This window comes from Pantherophis guttatus, chromosome 1 (genome assembly GCF_059756535.1).
Source record: "Pantherophis guttatus breed Tessera chromosome 1, ASM5975653v1, whole genome shotgun sequence".
NCBI lineage: Eukaryota > Metazoa > Chordata > Lepidosauria > Squamata > Colubridae > Pantherophis > Pantherophis guttatus.
In genome coordinates this window covers 246,464,724-246,487,782 of record NC_142063.1, presented here as the reverse complement: position 1 = coordinate 246,487,782, position 23,059 = coordinate 246,464,724, and the positions used below count along the sequence as shown (strand labels likewise).

Here is a 23,059-nt window from a genome sequence, read left to right as displayed (position 1 = left end):
CATTTGCTATACCTTTATTTTTTTATTTTAAAAGTTTTATTGATAATATTGTTATTTCTTTTTTTGAATGTTATGAGTCACCAAGACTCATGAGAGTTCAGCTGCATACAAATATAATAATAATAATAATAATAATAATAATAATAATAATAATAATAATAATAATAATAATAATAATAATAATAATAATTTATTAATTGAAAACACAAAAGAATTCAGCCAAGACATTGGTATGCAGTTTGGAATTGACAAATGTGCAACAATAGCAACCAAAGCAGGCAAGATCATAAAAGAGGATGGAATAGAACTAGAGAATGAAGAAATGATAAAGGCAGTAAAATCAGAAGAAGGCTACAAGTACTTGGGGATTTTAGAAGCCTCTGATTTAATGCATAATAAAGTCAAGGAATTAACTTCAGCCAAGTACATTCGGCGAATTCGTAAGATATTAATGTCCAAATTGAGTGGAGGAAACATCATAAAAGCCATAAATACCTGGGCTATACCTGTGATTAGATACTCTGCAGGAATAATTGACTGGACCCAGATGGAGTTAGACAATTTGGACAGAAAAACAAGGAAGCTTATGACAATGAATCATGCCTTGCACCCTAAAAGTGATGTTGACCGATTATATTTACCAAGAGCAGAGGGTGGTCGAGGACTCCTACAAGTAAAGCAGACTGTGGAAGAAGAAAAATGCAGCTTGAATGATTACATCCAGAAAAGTGAAGAACCAATGATTAAGGAAGTAAATAAAGGAGGCCTTTTAAAGACAACTAAAACAAAAGCAGAATATAAGAAAGAAGTAATTGAGCAGCGAGCTGAAAATTGGAAACACAAAGCTCTGCATGGCCAATACTTTAAAAGTATTGAAGGCAAAGCTGACCAGAAACTAACTTGGAACTGGTTAAGATCAGGAGTACTGAAAAAAGAAACTGAAAGCTTTATTTTGGCAGCTCAAGAACAAGCCCTAGCCACAAACTGTATGAAGGCAAAAATTCAACATGTTACCACCAACAGCAAATGCGGCCTCTGCAATGAGAAAGATGAGACAGTCGACCACCTGATCAGTGGGTGCAGCAAAATTTCACAAACTGACTACCTACAACGCCATGACCGTGTTGCTAAAATCATTCACTGGAAATTGTGCCAGAAGTTTGGATTTGAGTACAGCAAAAACCACTGGGAACATCAGGTTGAGAAAGTTTTAGAGAATGAGAAACTCAAGATCTTGTGGGACTTTAGGACTCAGACTGACAGGCAATTGGTCCACAACACACCTGACATAACAATAGTTGAAAAGAAAAAAGTATGGTTCATTGACATTGCAATACCTGGTGATGCACGAATTGAAGATAAGCAGCAAGAAAAAATCACAAAGTACCGGGACTTACAAATTGAAGTTGAGCGACTGTGGAAAAAGAAATCGTGTGTTGTCCCGATTGTAATTGGAGCCCTCGGAGCAATACCCAAAGGGCTACCCCGCTATTTAGAAATTCTAAATTTGCCGGACTTGAACATTTTGACTCTACAAAAAACCACCTTACTCGGAACAGCTTACATCCTCCGACGATACCTTAACAGTTCCTAGGTCCTTGGTTAGGACTCGAGCTGCTGAGCTATTAACCAGCCTCAAAGGCTGTGAATCTCACTAAAGATTAACCAATAAATAATAATAATACCATCAAACAACATCTGCCTATCCTAGGACCTTAGGAAGGACTCAATAGGTTCATAAAAATGCCAAATCCAATCTAAATATCTAGCTGACTGTGCAACCAACCATTAATAATAATAATAATAATTATCTGTTTTAAATGTCAGGGATCATAGTTATTGATTGATCCATTCTCCTGAATATTTAAAGTTATCAGAGCTAGTAGTTATAACATTGCTACACTTTATGACAATGACTTACATGTTTTTACATAAAGAAGTTGGAGTATACAGAAAATATGGGATGATATCAGAAGGGACAGAGGGAATCAGTTCATAGCTACACATATCGAATTGAGAGTGGTAATTTTTTAACAGGAGATTCTGGTTCAGAGCTTTCATGATTTATAATGTTGATAAATAGAAACTATCGGCACTGCTTTTATTCTGCACAATATGGATTCATAATAAACTGTGTATTGAATAATATCGTGAACCTTCATTTCCAGAAATATATATATTTCTGTGAGCTTTTTATTTTAGATTTTAGGATTCAAAGGCTGACACCTAATGTGCAAGAATACAACGAGTGGTGGTAACAATTGATAGACTGTCTCTTACATACCTGTAAAGGGTGGGACTTATGTCATGATATCACTGGATATTTTTTCATTATAGCATCATTTTGGTTAGGAGCAGAGGTTGCATTCAGCCAGTTCACATTGGTTTGGGCAAACCGGTAGGGGAAATTTGGCCTAGGTTGCCGAACCGGTAGCGACCTCTGGCTGGCCCGCCCCCCGCCCCCCGCCCAGTCGATGCTCACTTCCTCATCCCTCCTACCCAATGCTTGCCCCATCCATCCCAGCCCTATATATGTTGCCTTCACTTCATCATGTGGCCCAGCTACTTGCCTCACGTTGTCAGTCACTCCTCAGGTGATCTGACCTTCCCAGCACTATCGCTTGCACATGCACAGTCTGCTCTGCAGCTTGCCTGCTTAAGCTGACTTTGCCTTCCATGGTGCCTGCACCCCAATGGAGCTGCCTCCTCCTGCCTACAGGTAAGTACTTGCTAGCTCCCCCCCCCCCAGTCCCAGGGCTCACGTACCTTGTGAAGCCGTTGGCGGTGCAGCCGCATGGCTGCGGCCTTGCTCCGGAGCCGCCGGCTGCTTTTCATCCGCTTCAACTAGGTCGGGGAATGCGCCATTCCCCAGCTCCAGCCTTGCCCTGGAGCCTCTGCCCGCTTGCCACACGCCTTGGCCGGTTTGGGGCCTTGCCCAGAGCCTCTGCCCTCTCACCATCTGCCTCGGCCTCTATGGGCGGCTGGCACACTCCATTGCCTGCTGCGCTGCTCTGCTCAGACTTGCCTGGTCAAGTCCCTTTGGTGCAGTGGCAGCAGGCAATGGGATGCCCCTGTGCGGCCGACACATAAAACAGGTTGGCGGGGGTGCATTGGAGGAGTGGAGCAGGAGGTTGGTAATTTTTACTGCAAGAAGCATGCAGCCACAGCGTCTTTTTTCGGTGTGACTGGACTCCAGCCACAACAGACAAAATATGCGGCGGTTGCACGCATCTCGCAACAGGGGAGGTGAGATGCGGGCTGGTGGGGAGCCACCCAGCAGTGACGGCACAACGCAGGTTTTCCTTTCCTGGCAGCCAGCTGTGGGAGGAAGGTAAGGTCGTGGCTGCAGGATGACAAAAGAGGCAGTCGTGGGGGGAGGAACCGGGGAGTTTAAGGGCCGGGGCCTCTGAAGGAAGGGAAACAGGGCAACATGTGCAACTGGCGAAGGGAGTGCATGCAGGATCAGGCCAGGCCTTTGACAGATTAGGCCAGGCTTGGGCAGAAAATAGGTAGGAAGAATAGCAGTAAGTTCAAATTTTTTTCCTACCAGGTTCTGTGGCCGTGGGCATGAGTGACATCAAGTTAGACACGCCCACTCAGTCACATGATTACTCCATCAAGCCACGCCCACAGAACCAGTAGGGGAAAAAATTGAATATGACCACTGGTTAGGAGCACATAGTTATGGACACCAGGATATTCCTTATGATTCACTGATTTCAGCAATCCTGTATTTGTACACTTACACACCAATCTGATACGTTTAAAGTCTAGTTTTTAGCATGCTCTACCAACTTTTCATGATGGTTAGGAATTTGTGAATTAAAATCTTAATAAATTTCTGAAATACCAGAATATAATCTGATCAAGCTATGGTTTGAAGAATTTCATTGTAGAATTCCATGCAAATTCGTATTCTATCTCTGGTCCTGCATGTACAGTATTTTTTAAAAAAAAATATGGCCTGAAAACTGACTATCTCCGACAGAAACTTTTAAATATCATGGCTGGGAATTATCACCTGAAGATGATGATGAAGAACAAGAAGATTTGCAGGCTGAAGCAGAGGCACAGGCAGAAGAAGAAGAAGAGGGCGATGAAGAGGAAGAAGAAGAAGAGGAAGAAGTAAGCTCTAGTTCTCGACTCAATAGATTATTTTAAACTGTAATTTACTGAATGACATGTTATACAAGATAAAAGGTTATATAACTTCACCTTTATAGAAAGAGTATAAGTTCAAGAATGCAATGTTTGCATATGAATGAAAGGCCAGCTAGCTTTTTGCATATATGCAAACATGGTGGCTGAAGAAGTCTATCCACAACCCCTACTTTGTTGAATCCTGCAAGGTTCAGTACTCTCTGCTCCTGTTCAACATCTATATAAAGCCTGAGGGGAAAGTCATCTATTGGCATGGGACAAGGCTGCTGGTGTCTTGTTTTGGTATTTGAAGGCTGTGGGAATTTGGATGGGAAACAACAGGCTTCAGCCCAATCTAACAAGACTTAACTAGGCTTGCATTTGGGGACCCCTGGGAATTTAGCTGGATGGGGTGGAACTGCCACAAACAAACCTTGTACATGACTTGGGAGCTCTTCTGGACACATGGCTCCTGCTCATGACTTCTTTCTCCCACCTCCTTATTCCCTATCTACACTATCAGACTGGTTATGTCTTAAGTAATGGAGGTTTTCTTAAAATTATTTGTTCATTAGATTTAAATCTAACCTTAGATCCAGGCAGTTTATATGCAGGGGGTTCAGCCGGTTCGGACCAGTTCGGGCAAACCGATCGTTACGATTTTTCACAGTCCAGAGAACTGGCAAATCACACCACCGGCTGGTCCCGCCCCACCCGCCCACCCTGCACAGTCACTCCTCATCTTGCCCACTTGCCCACCATTGCTGCCTGCCTTCACCTGCCATTGCTGCCTGCCTTCGCCCGCCATTACTGCCTGCCTTCCACCATGGCCCTGATCTCCCTGAGTGAGTGAGCTGGCAAGCAAACCCCAGTCGATTGCTATCTCCTGGCTTAGCTGCCTCCACTGCTGTCATCGCAAGCCCCAGTCAAGTGCCAACTCCTGGGCCGGCCTAGGCCGCCACCACTGCAAGCCCCGGATGAGTCAACTCCCACTGCCCCCCATCCCTGGGCTTGCCTGGCTTGCTTTGCCACTGGCACTGCAGTTCCATGCCACGTGGCGCTTGTGGCCTAGCTAACTAGCTGCCCCCTGTCCCCAGGCTTGCCTGGCTTGCTGTGCCACTGGCGCCACGTCTCCATGCTGGCTGGGAGAACGCTCTCCCCACTGGCCAGGAAGCCACCCCTGGCCGGGAACCCTCCAGCACCATGAGATATGTATGTGTTTGCTCAGTGTGAACATTTGGATGAAGAAAGAGGCGGTTGTTGGGAAAGAAGCAAGGAGAGTGAGTAAGGGGCCTCTGAAGGAGGGGAAATGGGACAGAGGTAATTGAGCCGAGCTGGCTAGTCTGAGGTGGAAGCAAGCGGGATGGGGTGGAGAGGTTTAGAAAGGCAGGAGCTGGACTCATGGACTGAACACTGCAGCTTGTTTTGTAGGACAATGAACAATCAGCAAAGTCTTCCAAAGAGGAAGACTTAGCACGAATTAATGGGGGGCAGCATGGGAGGAGGTGCTTTGGCGTGCAGTGGGGATGGGCTTTTATCTTGTCAGCCCAAGGGCGGAGGGGAGAGAAGATAGGAAATCGCCCTGTCTCTGCAGCATCAGTCATGTGACTGAGTGGGCGTGGTGAACTCGACATCACTCAAAGCAAGGTGCTGCCCCACTTTGCTGTGAGTGACGTTGAGTTGGCCATGCCCGCCCAGTCACATGACCACCAAGCCATACTCACCAAGCCACGCGCACAGAACCGGTTGTTCAAAAATTTCAATCCCATGACTGCTTATATGTGAATTTCCCTTTATTTTATCCCCCAACAACCACTCTATGAGAGAGGTGGGGTTGAGAGACAGAGTGATTGATCAAAATCACCCAACAGGTTTCCACACCTGTGGGTGGAATTGAATCTGGATTCCTCATTCCTTGTTTAACACCTTAACCAAGTATAGAATGGATCTGCAGCAGTGGTGGGTTGCTACCGGTTTGCCCCGGTTTGGGCGAACCGGTATTAGCGGCGGCGGGAGGCACCGCCCACCCACCCAGACATCATCAAATACGCTCTGCGCATACGCAGAAGCTTTTGCGCATATGCAGAAGAGGTGCATGCGTGCACAAGCGAACTGGTAGCAAAGGTAAGTGAAACCCACCACTGATCTGCAGCTGCTTCCTACCCTCTGAATTACGTAGTTCTGGGCCAATGTGTTAAAGTAAATCCAGATTCTTTAAAGTGTTAATGTAAGTAATCTTATCAGAAATATTTTGCTGTTTTAAGGATGAAGAAAAAATTGCTGAGAGGAAGAGACACATGGGAGATACAAAGAATTTCTGTCCAGTGATTCTGAAGGAAAACTTTATCCTTTATCCAGGAAATACTGAAAATGCAGCTAAATATAGAGAAAAATACTATTATTTTTCAACTCCAGAAAACAGAGATAAATTTCTAGAAAATCCTGACGAGTATGTTTCTCACAATGAGCCATTAAAAGTATGTAATTCTTACATACAGGAGCTATATAAATTAACACAAATTGAAGTTCCAATGTTTTTCAAATATGTACCTCCATGTGGGCATCTATGTTTATCTGTGCTTAACATGTGATATTTTAACAGAACGGCAATGGTGATGATAATAAAGATATTCAGGTCTTCCCAAGAAACAATGGATTCCTCGACTGTGTATCCAAATTTGGCATATAGCAAAAATTCAACATAATATTTTTCTGGACTGATCTGTTATGTGCAAAAGCAGCTTCCATGCAGAGCATCTGGGAAATATTGCAATATCATTTATGAATTGCTGCTGAATTAAATGTGCCTTAACAAAGGGCAGCTGCTCTAGTCCAAAGCAAAATCTTGGGAGTAAAAATCTTTTATCAGACCTACCTGTTATTATCTTCTAGGAACTATTGGAGTATAGTCTTTTTGGCAAAACATTTTGAGACTAGGCTCCTTACCTCTTAAGTAATCCAACTGATAAGTTGTACTTGGGTCTGAATATTACTGAATGTGTTGAGTTAAATATTATTTCTGAGCAAGAGAAGGTTCAGAACTCAATACTGAAGTGCAGCTGTTACAAGATACTCTTGGCTCTGATGGCTATAGAAGGAAAAAAATGTCGGTCCATATATTATCAGAATAACAGAGTTGGAAGGGACCTTGAAGGTCTTCTAGTCCAACCCTCTGCTCAGGCAGGAAACCCTGTATCATTTCAGACAAATGATTATCCAATCTCTTCTTAAAAACCTTCAGTATTGGAGCACCCGCAACTTCTAGAGCAGGGGTGTCAAACTCAATTTCATTGAGGGCAGCATCAGGGTTGTGTTTGACCTCGGGAGGCCAGGGTGGATGCAGCCAGCTCGACGTCATTCCTGTCGGGGGCACCTGTGGTGACCCGAACACTCTGTTTTTGGCTGTGACGGCCTCCTGCAACCCTCTGCCAGCAAACACGGAGCTTGGGAGGGTCACATACAGCCCTTGCGAGCTCCATTTTTGCTGGCAGAGGACCATGGGCCAGTTCTTCGCTGTTTCCAGGCGGCCCCACGGGCCAGATCTAAGCACTCCATGGGGTGGATCCAGCCCGTGGGCCTTGAGTTTGACACCTCTGTTCTAGAGGCAAGTCGCCAATCAAGCTTAGTTAAATAGAGGTTTCATGTTGTCTACCTGCCAAAGGATCAGCATTGTCTTCTTCGTTTGAAGATGGCTCTGGGGCTCACTATACTATACTTCCGTCTCTGTATTACTTAAATGAGTAACAATTCAGTATATCAATAAAAACCAATGTTGAATTCCAATACCAAACACTCCTTGCTAGCATGATTGGTAATGGTAGGGATTGTAATCGTACAATATTTGATAGCCAACAGTTTCCATCCTTCCTTTAAAATACACAACATATTTTTATTTTGCAAGTTAGGAAAAGTCTTCTCTGAGACACATCCATGTGGTTTTCTTACAAAAATAGTTTATCATTACTGCCTTCTGGGATCTGTTTTCATCTTCACAGTTTTGACTCCAGCTCTGGAAATTTTTGAAGGTCTCTCATCTAATGACAAACTGCATCTGCTACTGCTTAGCTTTTTGAGATCATCCAAAGTTAGCTGGATATTTCTACATAATATAGCTCGGTTGCTTGCTGATTTATTGTTTTTTTAACTGCTAAGGCTATGCAGTGCTACAGGTTTGATTCCAAAGAGATGCTTTGAAATGTGCAGATGTATGAAAGCAGCATCAGAGTAAAACAGCTGTCATGCAACATACTTTCTATATATAATTCTGTTACTCATGTTGAAGTATTTACTATTAGTCAATAATACGTTTGAAAATATGGATCTTCTGCCTGAAGTTTCTCAAAAAGGTTTTTCTTAGAAATATTCATTCAATAATCTTATTGATTAATCTTAATCTTCTCTTTTAAAAACCTATATAATTATATTCACACATTTCCTTTTCAGGCTCCTCCTATAAGAATATGTCTGCTGGGGCCACATGGAATAGGTAAAACAGTCTGTGCCCGGTGGTTAGCAGACAAGCTAAATATTTTTCATATTCAATTTGAAGAACGCTTGCAAGAATTGATCATGCTCAAAACAGGAAAAAGAGTTGGACTTGAAGAAGAGGAGGAGGAAGAGGAAGGTGAGGGAACACAGGAATTGGGAGAATCCACTATTCCTGAAAGTGCACCTGAATTTGAAGAAGGGAGTGAAGAGGAAAGTAAGCACATTCCTGAGGTAATCGAGCTACTATATATATTCCTTGTTAGCTTCCTCCAAAGTGGAAGATGAGTTTCCATCAAAGAAAGCTATGGTGGGAATTGCCAATATTGTTAATGGAAAGAAGACAAGCTATAATTCTGTATCCTACTTTTTAGCTCATCTTTAACCACCCTATTGTGCCAATTGGGCTACAGGAAGACATCAGTCATTTCTGATTCTTATTTCTTATTTATTCATCTATTCACTGTATAGACCAACTGACCAGTGGTGAAATCTAAAATTTGTTACTATCGGTTCTGTGAGGGTGGCTGGGCGTGGGGGGTGGGGGCAGGGATTTTTGCTACTGGTTCTCCGAACTGCCCACCACCATCACTACCTACTCGCCCGAGCCGGTCCGAACCAGGAGCATTTCACCCCTGCAACTGACTCCATATTACAGCAGGCTAAGCAAGTTTGGAGGTAAGATGTTGCAATAACATCAGTCTAAAAGAACTAAATTTCATTAGCCCAATTGTCCCACCAAACTCAATGTATGAAATGCATGCTATTTTAGTTGAATGTCCACAACAGTGTAGGAATGATGCTGATATAATATCTACTCTACAATACAGATTTATGCCATAATTGAGCCCATAATTACAATCATTAATTGGGTGATCATGGACCTGCATCCAATTTTATGACCTTTTTTGCAGGGGCTGTTAAACAAACCCAGCAATCATTAAGTGAACATAGCATTTTGAAAGCAAAAATAGTGGTCGTTAAGTGAACCCATTGTTCACTATTGGACATTTTTTCCCCAGAAATTGGAAGTAGATTCTGGTTTCTGGCAAAAATGTTGTTAACCATGGCCATGTGACCATGGGATGCTGCAAATAGTCATAAATACAGGCCAGTTGCTGATGCCCAAAATGCAGTTCACGCTTATGACCGCTGCAGCATCCCATGGTCACATGATCAAAATTCAGACACTTCTCAACTGACTCATATTTATGACGGTTGCAGTATCTTGGGGTCATGTGATCCCCTTTTGCAACTTTCTGACAAGCAAAGTCAATGGAAAAGCCAGATTCACTTAACAACCATGTTACTAGCTTAAGAACTATAGTGATTCACTGTCTTGCTTAGCAACATAAATTTTGGGCTCAGTTGTGGTAGTAAATCGAGAGCTATCTATTTTTTATAGATAGTTATATCATTAGAACAGCCTAAATATACACTTATTCCATGAATGCATTTCTGGGAAATGAAATAAATATATTCAATTTAAATTATATAGTTTTATGGTGCATAGAATATTATGCTCTATAACCATATACTGTAACTATGTAATTATGAAAGGAAGTTAAGTGAAACCTTCAATTATGCAAAATTATTAATCAAAGTCCTTAATTACATTACCACTTATTAGATAATTATTTTTCATGTATTTTGAACATTTTAACAGAAAGATGTGCTATTAACAGACGAGGAAGAAGCAATCAAGGCCAATATATTAGAAAATGAACCAATTCCCATGGAAGTGCTTGATAATATTGTTCTTGATTGGTGGATGAAGGAGCCATTTCGGTAACTCTTGTTTTTGTTTTTGTTTTTAATAATCTCACTTTTTCCCCCGCTATATAGCATGTAAATTCCAGCTGAAAATATCAATCATATTATTTGTCCAATATTTCACATGAAGTACATATTTCTCCATATTTAATCCTACAAGTCTTATTTTTATAAGGAAGCTATTAGCTACTTTCACAATTAAATAATAGTTAATAAGCCTTGTAAAACAAGAGCAAATCTAAATTTGTTTTAACCCTGACTTTTTTTTTAACAACTCAGAGGTGTCCTGAAAATCAGCAAGGTCATTACAGCTTGTGTAGCCAATTCATGGTTTGTACCTTGTTTTCTTCTTCCAGTGCAGGAATTTTTTAAGAAGCATTAAAAAAATCCACTAAACCTTGATTCTGCCTCAGAGATTACAACAAGCTATGGATGAAATAAGAAAGAATATATAAACTAACAAGTCAATCTTTCTGCTTTATTGCCAAAAGCAACCCATAGTGTATTTCTTGTGATGGGTTCAGGGTACAGACATCATCTTAAAACAAAAATAAATTGCTTTTATATTGATTGCAGTATAAATATGATCTTTTGCCTGAGCACTTTAAGCCCTTTCACTTCTAACCAGTGCTATGGCATTTCTCAGCCCTCTGATATTTGACAATAGAAAAATTCTAGGGAAAAAGAAAAATCAATTACAGCCTCCTCTTTTGAGAAAAACCTTTCAGACATCTGAGGAGAGCTAACCCCTAAGTGTTTCTTTGCAAAGCTAATCATATCCATTTCCCTTATACTCCTTTCACAGGAAATGTTTCCACTTCTTATTATCCTTGTCTTTCTCTCAGAATCTTTTGTACAGTGTGATGCCCCAAAATGAACAGTTTCTGAAATGATTTGGAAACAAAGCTTTATTCGATGCAACTAAAATTGTTACCAATTCTGAGACTCTAAACCAGGCTATGATAATGCATGTTATCGCATGCATTATCATAAGCCATTGTTTAGCAGGTCTCTTAAACATTCTAACCTATTCTAAAGCAGCAAACAGATTAATTTTTGGCTTTATTACTAATAGAATTTTAATCAAATTTTTGCTTTTCCAAATGTGACACAAATTCATCAAATTAAATAAAACTGGCCTCTACATCCCTGATGAATTCTCCAATTAGCTTTACCCACAAAACAGTATGATATTTTTCTCATTGTTTGATTAAAAAAAAAAAAAACAAGCAAACTAAACTCCCAAGGAATAGTGACAACTTTTTTTTCTCCAAATATTGTTTCCCTTTAGTTCTGCTGGGTTTATACTTGATGGTTTTCCACGAATAGGAGAAGAGGTCCAGTACTTAGCAGAGCGTTCCCTTTTTCCGGATATTGTAATTTGTCTTGAAGCTGAAGAAGAGGACATTTCTGACAGACTTCTTATGAAACAAGTAACTAAATGGAAAGAGAAACAAACTAAGAAGATGGAAAAGAAGCAGCAGGTTAAAGAAATGAAGGCAAAAGTGAGAGTAAGTATTACAAGTATTATTTATTTATTTATTTATTTGTTTGTTTGTTTCCATTTCTATACCGCCCTTCTCCAAATAGGACTCAGGGCGGTGAACAGCCAAAGTAAAAAACAGAACATACAAAATTTAAAAAACAGTTTAAAATAATTAAATATTTTGGCCGTAAATTAAAACAATCCGATTTAAAATCAATTTAAAATTTAACTCAAGCCAGCCCAGCTAGTTGAAATAGATAGGTTTTCAGGGCCCGACGAAAAATCCGGAGGCCTGTTATTATACGTATCTCTGGGGGGAGGTTATTCCAGAAGGTGGGCGCTGCCACAGAGAAGGCTCTCCCCCTGGGGGTCGCCAGCCGACATTGTCTGGCGGACGGCACCCGGAGGAGGCCCACTCTGTGCGAGCGTACTGGCCGGTGGGAGGCTATTGGTGGCAGAAGGCGGTCTCGTAAATACCCCGGCCCTAAGCCATGGAGCGCTTTAAAGGTGGTGACCAACACCTTGAAGCGCACCCGGAAGACCACCGGAAGCCAGTGCAGCTCGCGCAGGAGAGGTGTCACATGGGAGCGCCTCGTTGCCCCCATAATCCCCCGCGCAGCCGCATTCTGGACCAGCTGGAGCCTCCGGGTGCACCCCAGGGGGAGCCCCATGTAGAGAGCATTGCAGTAGTCCAGGCGGGAAGTGACGAGTGCCTGAGTGACTGTGCGTAGGGAGTCCCGATCTAGAAAGGGGCGTAACTGGCGTATCAGGCGAACCTGATAAAAAGCCCCCCTGGCCACGGCCGTCAAATGATCTTCTAAAGACAGCCGTGCATCCAGGAGGACGCCCAAGTTACGAGACCTCTCCGTGGGGGCGAGTGATTCGCCCCCAATAGCCAGCGATGGCATCAGCTGGCTATATCGGGACGCCAGAAGCCACAGCAACTCGGTCTTGGAGGGGTTGAGTCGGAGCCTGTTTCTCCCCATCCAGGCCCGCACGGCCTCCAGGCACTGGGACATCACTTCAAGGGCATCGTTGGGGTGGCCTGGGGTGGAGATGTACAGCTGGGTGTCATCAGCGTACTGATGGAACTCCACCCCGAAGCCACGGATGATCTCACCCAGCGGCTTTACATAAATGTTGAACAGAAGGGGCGAGAGGACCGACCCTTGTGGCACCCCACAAGCAAGGTGCCTCGGGGTCGACCGCTGCCCCCCTGTCAACACAGATTGCGACCGGTCAGAGAGGTAGGAGGAGAACCACCGCAGAACGGTGCCCCCCACCCCCAACCCCGCCAAACGGTGCAACATGATACCATGGTCGATGGTATCAAAAGCCACTGAGAGGTCTAATAGGACCAGGATAGAGGAGCAACCCCTATCCCGAGCCCTCCAGAGATCATCCACCAATGCGACCAATGCCTTTTCTGTGCTGTGCCCAGGCCGGAAGCCGGACTGGAGTGGGTCTAGATAGACAGCTTCATCCAGGTACCGGGGAAGCTGTTGCGCTACCACACTCTCAACAACCTTCGCAACGAAGCGAATTGAATTATATAATTCAAGGACAGATAACCTTTTTAATGATAGAGACTACTTTTTTTTTAACTAGCCAAAAGCTACAGTTGGCTATTTGGAGCAGATTGGTTTAAAACTAGAACGATAGGTGTTTTGGTTGGACAGTACCAAATATTTTAGCACATCTAGCACTGAGGATTGAGTTGGTTGAGCTAAATGACTCTGAGGTCACTTTCCAATCTATGATTTAAGATTAATCTATCATATCATCTTTATATATTATGCTGGATTTACTACATTATTTTTGGCTCAGTGTTTTTTATGAATTGAGGAAGACTCATTTAACAGATTCTGGTTAGCTTTATTATCAGGGGTTAATTGAAAAAAATGAGATTTAATATTAGTAGATTGGTTAGAAACAATGTAAATATGTACATTAGGATATTTTATTAACAGGAAGAGCAAATTGCTAGAAGACGGGCAGCACTTCTAACTGAACAAACAAGAAAGAAATTAGAGGTAAGAAGACTCGTAAGGCAAAATTAAATTTCATAAAACCTATTTTTAAACATTGTTTTGAATTAATTTTATAGGAATTTATAAAATGACTAGTATTTGGACACTGTGCTGGAATTGAACAAAAAAGAAATTGCTAAATGATCTCAGATTATAATTATGGCACATTTTTCTCTAAATTGGCTGGAATGGAATAAAGTACTTAAATGTTTTGCTTTGAGAAAATAATCATTGACTAAGAAGCCTTTATGTTCATTGTGCTCGTTGACATCAGCTGTCTGTTGACCCCATCAACTGACTTTTTTTCACTAAATACAATAAAGATGCCATCTAGCATCATCACCATCTTAATATCAATATGCTTCAAATGCAATATTATTGTAAAATTTTAAAAGGAATGTTCTTAAATTCTCTTCTGACCACCAGCATTTTCCACATACCTTAAAGGTGGTCATAAGATTTAAGAAAAAGATTTTATGAATTTGGGGTAGATTCCAATCCTAAATGAAGAGGAAATGTTAGCAGGTCACTTCTCAGATTTTATTTTGAAACAACTGAAAAATGTGTAAATGAACATAGTTTTTATGTGAAAACTTACTGAGAGTTCTAATTCCTTTTCCTTCAAAATATTAATATGAAAGTGAACTTTTAGCACTCACTATAACCCAAGACAAAATATAAAAGGAAGATGCATGCTAGGACAATTTTAAGATTTTATTTAATAAATCTCACTTCACTCAGTGAAGAAATATCAAATTCATTAAGGCTGATTTATTATCACTATTATTAAATATTTAAAAAAGTAAAGAGCATTATTAAAGCATGTTTTATTTTAATATTCCTTTCATTCATTCCCTTCTTTTAAAGAAACAGTCATAAATGTGTTTCATTTTATATATGAGCACAGAACATACGAACGTTTGGTGTGTTGTTACGTGACAAGTTTAACACTTTTCTGAGGCACGTCTCGGTACCATAAATTCCAGTACTATAAATGATGGTACTGGAATTTCAGGAGTCTGATGATGATTTTGTGAAAGTTTGCATTTTGGTTCCACATTCAGTACTATAATGTCATCCAGCCTGTAAAAGGAGAGCCTTTTGAAGGATCCATTCCAGTCCTAAGGTTTAATTCTGTCCCCCTATCTATCATATATATTTCCTTATTTGTAGAAGTAATGAAGTGACCACAATATGAGCTCAAGATGCCAAAACCTTTTCATTGTGTTCCCACTCTTAATTTTAAAAGAGGGTAGCTGGCTTGTTTTTTCATTTCACTAATAGCAGTTCAGCCCACTATTTCTAGTCCATGACTGTGTCTAGGCAGCAAAGCCAGATTGTATACCACAGTGGTGGGTTGCCCCCGGTTCTATAGAACCGTTAGTAAAACCGGCGGGAGGCTCCACCCACTGACCTGGACGTCATCAAAAGTGAACTGTGTATGCGCAGAAGAGCACACACGCGAGCGAAGCGAGCGCATGTGTGCGGGCACGATGCAAAACAGTAGTAAAGGTAAGTAAGCTACCTTTCTAAGGTAGGTGAAATGAGGACCCCGTTTGTGGGGGCAATAAGCTGACTTTGTATAAATATACAAAAGTATGAAGGCTATTGCTTAATGCATTGTAAGCCGCCCTGAGTCTCCGGAGAAGGGCGGCATATAAATCAAAAAAATTTTTTTAAAAAAAGTAGAACCCACCCTGGTATACCAATACCAGTTATTACTCTTTGAAGATTATTTATGAATTATCCATTCATCCCACAATGGAATCAGTCAGTTGCTTAGGGACTTGTACCTGTTCATCTGAAGCATCTGAAACATAGCCAAAAAGAGGTTTTATTTGTATTTTATAATTACTGTGATCTTTATTTTTTCCCCTTTTTTCCACCCAACACTATACAAAGTTTTAAGTTCAGTCATTGCTTCCTTAAGAGTATAGTATAGTTTATTGAATAGCCTGAAGGCCTTTTCAAACAAAACAGAAAAGAAAAAGGGAAAAAGATAAAACAGTTACAAAAATAGCTATCTAAAAATATATGATGGATGACATTAAAATTTTACAATATCAAATTTCAATAGCTAAGTTGCCAAGACTAGATAACCCAAATAGGATAGCTCCTCTCTAACTGAGCTCATCTTCCTTACAATCGCATTGCTTCCTTAAGAACAAATTGTACTTAGGAAAGCAATCTGTCATGAGTATGAAAAATAAAATAAAATAAAATTAGGTCAATTTATTTGCCTGGTGATAAATGTTTCAAGTCAACACATAAATTTGCCCCTTCATTTCACAATATTTGTTCATGGAATATTTTTACAGAAGGATTGGGGGGGTAGGGTGGAGAGAGAGTGAGTTTTGCCTGATTTCTCCAACTGCCTACAATCCCCCCTGAAAATTAGGGTTCCATCCAAAATAGTGAAGGAGATGGCAAGGGAGAAGAAAGGTTATAGAAGAAATGAAACACGAATAAAATTCACTTTCCCAACTTCTTTAGATAGAAATCTTGTGGTTGTCAATATTTTCTTTCAACAGACAAAGTCTTTCTATTTACATACTCTGGAGCTAACCCATGGATACTTGGAGGGATAAATTAGACAGTACCAAAATGTTGCTTTTATCTTGCTTTAGTTTAATTTTTATTAGGATTCTGATTTGGAGAGTTAGTGTTTCCTCAAGTATTGGGAGGAGAAAAGTTATGTTCCTTTTTCCCTTTTTGCAAAATTCATCCAGATTAGGTCATTGTACTTTCTGTGCTCATCTTGCATCTAGTGTAAATAACATCATAAATACAGATTCAGTTGTCTCTCAGAGTAAATTAAATATGTGCTACATATTTGAATAAAGAATCAATTACTTGAAAATGTTTTTTTTTAAATATTGATTTGATATGTGGTGTTGTATTGGATTCTTGTGTGCTGCCCAGAATGACTTTTTGTGAAATGGGCTGCTGTACAATTTTGATAAATTAATAAATAAATGAAATAATAAATACAATACAATACAATACAATACAATACAATACAATACAATAAACTGTATGTGGCAAAGAATCAGCTTAATTTGGCTTCATCTGTATTAGCAGTAATAAGCAAACAAAATTGAGTATGACATCATTCCAAAATTATTTTTATCCAGAGGAGAAAAATCAGATGATCAGTGGTTTGGGCTAGACCCAGATTTCAAAAATTAGGGATGTTGAAGCATAATTCTCTCCTTCCTTCCCCAGGTATTCTTCTATTTCCCCCCAATTGTTACCTTTGACTCCCCACCCTCCCCAAATTATACACTTATTAAAAGCAATTTCTCTGATTTTTAGGGATCATCCTTTCTACTTCAATCCCACCACATATTATAACAGAAAAGTCTCACCTGAGGCTTTAGGTTCTTGAAAATCTTGGGAGCAGCTCCAATGGACTCCCAAAATTATTATTATTAAACTATAATATTTAATAATACAGAAGGGGGTTTATTAAATGTTAACCTATAGGATAACTATATTAACAATGAATGAAGACAAATATACATGTCCCAGAATAATGTTGCAGGATCCAATCTGGGTCAGTCACCGGGAAGTTTTGTCTTTCGAGCTTTCAGACTCATGCTGGAGCCCATCTTAGGGAACTTCTCATACCTTATATAATGGTGACCGACCCAGATTGGATCCTGCTATATTAACAATGCTATATTTAATTTTAATTAAAATCAAATCAAATATTTGTCCTGGTCTCACACATACTACTTATTGTATTATAGTGCCCATTGTGCCCAAAAGGGCAAATGTGGCTTCTGTCCCTAAAAAAGTTGAGCATCCATGTCCTATGCTGTTCCTCAGCACATTGTTTGGCATCGACATCTGTACATAAACTCAAAATGAGTTCAATCATATGGCAATTAAATTTCACTGGCTTTTGAGTTCCATGTCTATCGATATTGTAGCATTTCAGCAAGCTATTGTTGCTGCTTTTGATTTGACAACACTTATTTCTTGGAAGTCTTCAAAAATCATTCTACAGCAACATGCTTAATTTTAGAGTGAGGCAAGGAAGCTTGAAGCTGAAGGTGAAGAAGAAGATGATGAAGAAGAAGAAGATATTGAAGCTATTCTGGAAGATGAGTTTCCGAAAGAAGAAGAGGAGGAAGAGGAGGAAGAGCAAGAGACTGATGCTATTGAGCGCATAAAGACTGAGATTGCAGAGAGATATGAAGCAGATACTGCAAATGTGCAAACTATGCAGGTATTTTCAGCATATCTAACTTATCTCTAGTCTGTTTTAATATTTGCCTAAACAGTTTAGAAATTTGCGTAACTTAGATACCTCAGAAGAATTGGTCAGTAATATGTTACTTTGGAGCATCAATATATGGTAGCTGTCAAGCAAAGTAAAGGAAATTAATTAAAATTTGGGTTTTCTCGCAGGGAGCTTTTGCTAAAAGCATTTGAGAGCAATCTTATGCCTCTCCTTAATCCAGTGAGGAATTCAGGGAGTCAGTCCATTCATCAGCTACTCTTTCCGCCATGATCATTAAAATCATGAATATTTTAATGAATCTTAAAAAACAATGAATATAACTGTACATACTTAAGATGAATGACGATATTAAACCAATTGAAAATGCAGATTGTCAATAACTTATTGATTCTATGTATCAGGTGCCATTAGTGGATTTTGCAGTGGTATCCTTTTAATACCATTGCCATCTGCTATTCTTCTGAAAAGTAGTTTGCCAATTCCATAACTCTAATTAACATGTGATATGCCCACAGTGGTGATTTAGTTGTTGAGGCTTTATGAAAAGTACTTATTTAAAATAGCTCTTAACCATATTTTTAAATTTCTTTCCTATTTTTTGTTCCCAGGAAGAATTTGAAAAAGTACTCATACCTCTAATAACTCTTCCTTGCAAAAGAAAGCCTCACATTGTGCGCTACCAATTGTATAAAAAGCTAAAAGACCTTGTAGAAAATCGTGAGAGCATTTTTGAGAAATGTTATCCGCTAAGTTTTTCACTTGCACGGAAAATGATTGTTCTCTCTTATAAACATCCAAGCAATTTTGGCCAATGGGATCCTGTCAAGGTAACCAAACAGTCAGGTTGCTGGCTTTCTAAAACTATTTCTCAATTCAATATACCTTTTACTATTTATAATTATAAGCAAGGACTATCATTATGGGTTACATTCATAAAATGTTAATTAGTAAAACAAAAGTTTATTATAAAAGTAAGTCAAAAATGGGGCTTCAAGTCCATTTTGGATGTATAGAAATGCATCGCCCCTTTTTCCTTGCTTTTCCAGCTACTTATCAACAGACAAAGTGCCTCCAGCTACTGACCATTAGTTATTTTCTTTTCTATAGTAAGATATCTAGGAAGCCAGTTCTGTGTTCCACTTACCACCACAGAATCCCTATCAGAACATTGGCAGAGGAGACGCTCGTGTCATGTCATGTAACTGGTAGAAGAAAAACTGTAAGAAATACAATGCAAAGATTTTTGGGTTACAGATATGTTCTTCTCAAGTTGCAGTTCTGCCTATTGGCTAAAGAAATAGCTACAAGTTTCTAATTGGTTCTTTCCTTGTGCCCGATTCTGATTGTTCATTTTGGTGGAGAGACCAGCCCTCACCAATCTGCACCAATTGGAAACAAGCTCAGCTAAACACCAATCAAAAGTTGGGGCATCTAGCTATAAAAATAGGAGCTCAGTCAGTCCCTGTTCAGTTGCCAGTGGTCTGCAGAATAGACCACTTTAACTATAAAAATACTATCCACAATTTTATTTTTTATTTATTTATTCACAATGTTTATATAGCTGCCCATTTCAAAAAAGATAGCATACCATAACAACCCATACGTTAACAATTTAAAAATTAATATTTTAATTTTAAAAGGCAAGGAAAGAGTAACTGATATTAATAATCGTGGAAATAACTCAACATTCCCTTGGGGGCTCCTGATAACATAGCCATATCTTGATGGACTTGCATAAGTTAAACAGGGATGGAGCCTGCCAGGAGAAAAAAGCGAAAAGTTCCACAATGTATTATGCTAATATCAAATCATTCTGGCAACAGCCAAAGATTGCCTTCAACTCAAGGTTCCAGGAGCCTTCGATGTGAAATTTGTCTCAAGGGAAAAGTTTGGGCTGACAGAGGCTCCCAAATTTGAAGCATTTTAATTTTAGATAGCTTCTTTTTTTTCTTTCAGGTATACTTCCAAAAGACCTAGCTAGGATTATGTCTGTAGTAATGATTCTTAAATGTAGCTTTAATAGTCAATGCTTTTCAGCAAGTATTGGTACTAGCATAAATTATTTAAATTGCAGGATGAAGAAGCTTAGCTTCCTTCTCACAAATGAAAGATTACTATTTGGCAAAATCTATTTAACATAATAAAAAATTATTATGTAAGTTACAAATAATACATTGTTTATTTATTATTTAAATTTATCGACCATCCAAATTGGCTGTTCAACTCCAAAGGGCTTCGTAATTTTAATGTAATTTTGGACATCAATAATTTTGTATTTATTGCAGCTAAGTGAAGGAGATGCAATCAAGCCCTTTCGAAATGATGACACACCGAGTTTTCCAGTTATTCATCGAAACTGTATATATTTCTTTACAAGTAAAGAAAACAGAGAAAAATTTATGAAAAATCCCCTCAAATATCTCCGCCAGCCTAAACCTAAACCAACTGTACCAGTTAAAATTGCCATTGTTGGGCCTCCAAGGTCTGGAAAGACAACAGGTAGGTTTCTAACTCAGCTGTGAGAATATTGGTGTTTGTGTTTGCTTGCCTTTTTTTTTATTGTGAGGAAGCAAAACAAAAGAGCCTGGTGGTGCAGCAGACTAATAGCCTGTTATTATCATCCAGCTGCCTGCAATTACTGCTAGTTCGAATCTCCCCAGGCTCAAGGTTGACTCAGCCTTCCATCCTTTCTAAGGTAGGTAAATTGAGGACCCAGTTTGTGGGGGCAATAAGTTGACTTTGTATAAATATACAAAAGTATGAAGGCTATTGCTTAACGCATTGTAAACCGCCCTGAGTCTCCGGAGAAGGGCGGCATATAAATCAAATTAAAAAAAAAAAAGCACAATTCACCTCCTCATAGTTCAGAACCATGCAACTAAAATTCAGTCATTGTATCATCAAACTTTGGTGACAGAACTGCAAGCTGCATTTTGAGGCTTGGAAGATTTTTAAGGGTGAAAATGAGAAAGATTTTTCCCCTGCTCACTTAAAAAAAAAAAAAACAGGATAAATCCCGCCCTTTTCAGTAATATCAATATCCTTTTAATATTGTCACCTGCAGCCTTTTATTTAGCTGCAGTTTTAAACCCCCAATCCTGGAAATTTACAGATCCCCATTATATAAGGTATAGGTTTCTTTGTACTTCTTTAAAAATTAAATTTACATTTACATTAAATTTAAATTAAACTAAATTAATAAATCCATTACAATTTAAAATAAAAATATTTTTTCATGTGAGGTATATTTCCTTTAAGTAATTAAGGCATAATATATTTTAAAGTATATATATCTTTACTACCGGTATATATACTGCTGTAAGACATAATGCAAAATAACTGTAATATAACCAAGGGAGAGATGCACACGTAGCTGCCAATATGAATATTTTCATGTAATTGGTCCCCCAGGGAACCATGGGCAAAGCTGTTTTTCTATTAATAAACTGCTATTCTTGTTTAGTCAAGTGATGGTAATTAAACTTTAAAAATATCTTGGACTATATATTTCTTCCCATCAATGTTAGTCACTGTATTAGTTTTTATTTTAACTGTTTCTGTTGATCATAATTGTTTATTCCTTAGAACACAATCAGTATATTTAGCTGATATAATGAAAAATGTATTAAGAATTGGCAACATGTTTTGCAGTGGCCAAAAAATTTGCAGAAACATATGGATTATTGCGCCTTTCCATGGGAGATGCTATCCGTTCAATATTAAACAATCAGGCAGAAACTGAATTGGCCCTTGTGCTAAAGTGGCATCTTCACAAAGGACTGACTGCACCTGATGAACTTGCCTTAAGGGCCTTAGATATTGCCTTGATGGATACTGTGTGTAACACTTCAGGGTGAGCAATTTCTATTTCAGGTATTGCATTATTTCTGTAGGGTTTAGCAAAACAGTAAGAAGCTATTTCCAGTCTATGCCACAGACTATTGTGGATTGTCTACCACATAATTCTAATAATTCTCATAGCAGTTTACTACTGGAAAGTCAAATCTCTGCATTTCAAAACAAAACAAAAAAAGAGTGATATAGCTTCTTAAACCATTGCTATAATCATAATACTTTTTTACTTCTTTTTTACTAAAAATTCAGTGTATTTATTTGTTCATGGATTGTAATAGATATATAGGACAACAGATAACTTTTCAGTATTTGCTAGTTTTAAAATACTATATCAAATATTTATACACATACATATATATGTTGTACAGTATATACACACACATTCAAACGTACATACCGGTATATACATATAAAACGTCTGATTGTAAGTTTCAGAATTCTTTTAAGTCTCCCTCTCTCCTTCTCCCTCTCTCTCCCTCCGTCCTCCTCCTCTCTCTCTCTCTTTTTGTAAATATACAATTTTGTTACTGTTTCCTTCTGGTTTGTGTTCTCTATCTTGTTAGCAGCATTCAGAAATTATAGGAACTCTTACTGTTGCAAAATAAATCTGAAGTCAGATCTGAATTCTATTCATTTTCTCTCTCATAGAGTTGTTATTGATGGATACCCAGTTACAAGAAAACAGGTAGACCTCTTGGAAGAAATGAAAATCATTCCAATAAAAATCTTTGAGTTAGATATTGATATAAAGGAGGTTTTAAGAAGAGCACTTCAGGATAAACAAAGTCCTAACAGGTAGCAATGCCAAGGACATGAATAACTCCCATAAACTGATTCTATTAGTAAAAGTAAAACTTTTTTTAAAATTGACATTACAGGTTTTTTTTAAAAAAAATAAAATAACATGTAAACAACAAACCATATAAAAGTTAACACATTTAGTTCTATTATTGTGGACAGAACATAGAATGGTCAATAACTAACTAAATATGCTCCTTAAATGTAATTTCAATTGTCTACCTTTGTGCCTCATGATATATT

General features: G+C 39.1%; 1 protein-coding gene across 7 annotated transcripts in view; it reads left to right on the top strand.

Annotated features, from left to right (window-relative positions):
• AK9 (adenylate kinase 9) overlaps nucleotides 1–23,059 on the top strand; it is a 68,190-nt gene that overhangs the window by 34,094 nt on the left and 11,037 nt on the right. For 5 of the 7 annotated variants that reach the window (XM_087882633.1, XM_034409143.2, XM_034409144.2 and 2 more), the window contains 11 exons: nucleotides 3,989–4,125; nucleotides 6,405–6,617; nucleotides 8,584–8,859; nucleotides 10,292–10,413; nucleotides 11,690–11,909; nucleotides 13,855–13,917; nucleotides 17,945–18,148; nucleotides 18,772–18,990; nucleotides 20,449–20,662; nucleotides 21,815–22,016; nucleotides 22,667–22,813. In XM_087882633.1, coding sequence (XP_087738759.1) covers nucleotides 3,989–4,125; nucleotides 6,405–6,617; nucleotides 8,584–8,859; nucleotides 10,292–10,413; nucleotides 11,690–11,909; nucleotides 13,855–13,917; nucleotides 17,945–18,148; nucleotides 18,772–18,990; nucleotides 20,449–20,662; nucleotides 21,815–22,016; nucleotides 22,667–22,813 — 2,017 coding nt within the window. The remainder of the gene's footprint in view (nucleotides 1–3,988; nucleotides 4,126–6,404; nucleotides 6,618–8,583; nucleotides 8,860–10,291; nucleotides 10,414–11,689; nucleotides 11,910–13,854; nucleotides 13,918–17,944; nucleotides 18,149–18,771; nucleotides 18,991–20,448; nucleotides 20,663–21,814; nucleotides 22,017–22,666; nucleotides 22,814–23,059) is intronic. The other 2 variants (XR_015731398.1, XM_087882634.1) reach the window with 2 other exon arrangements.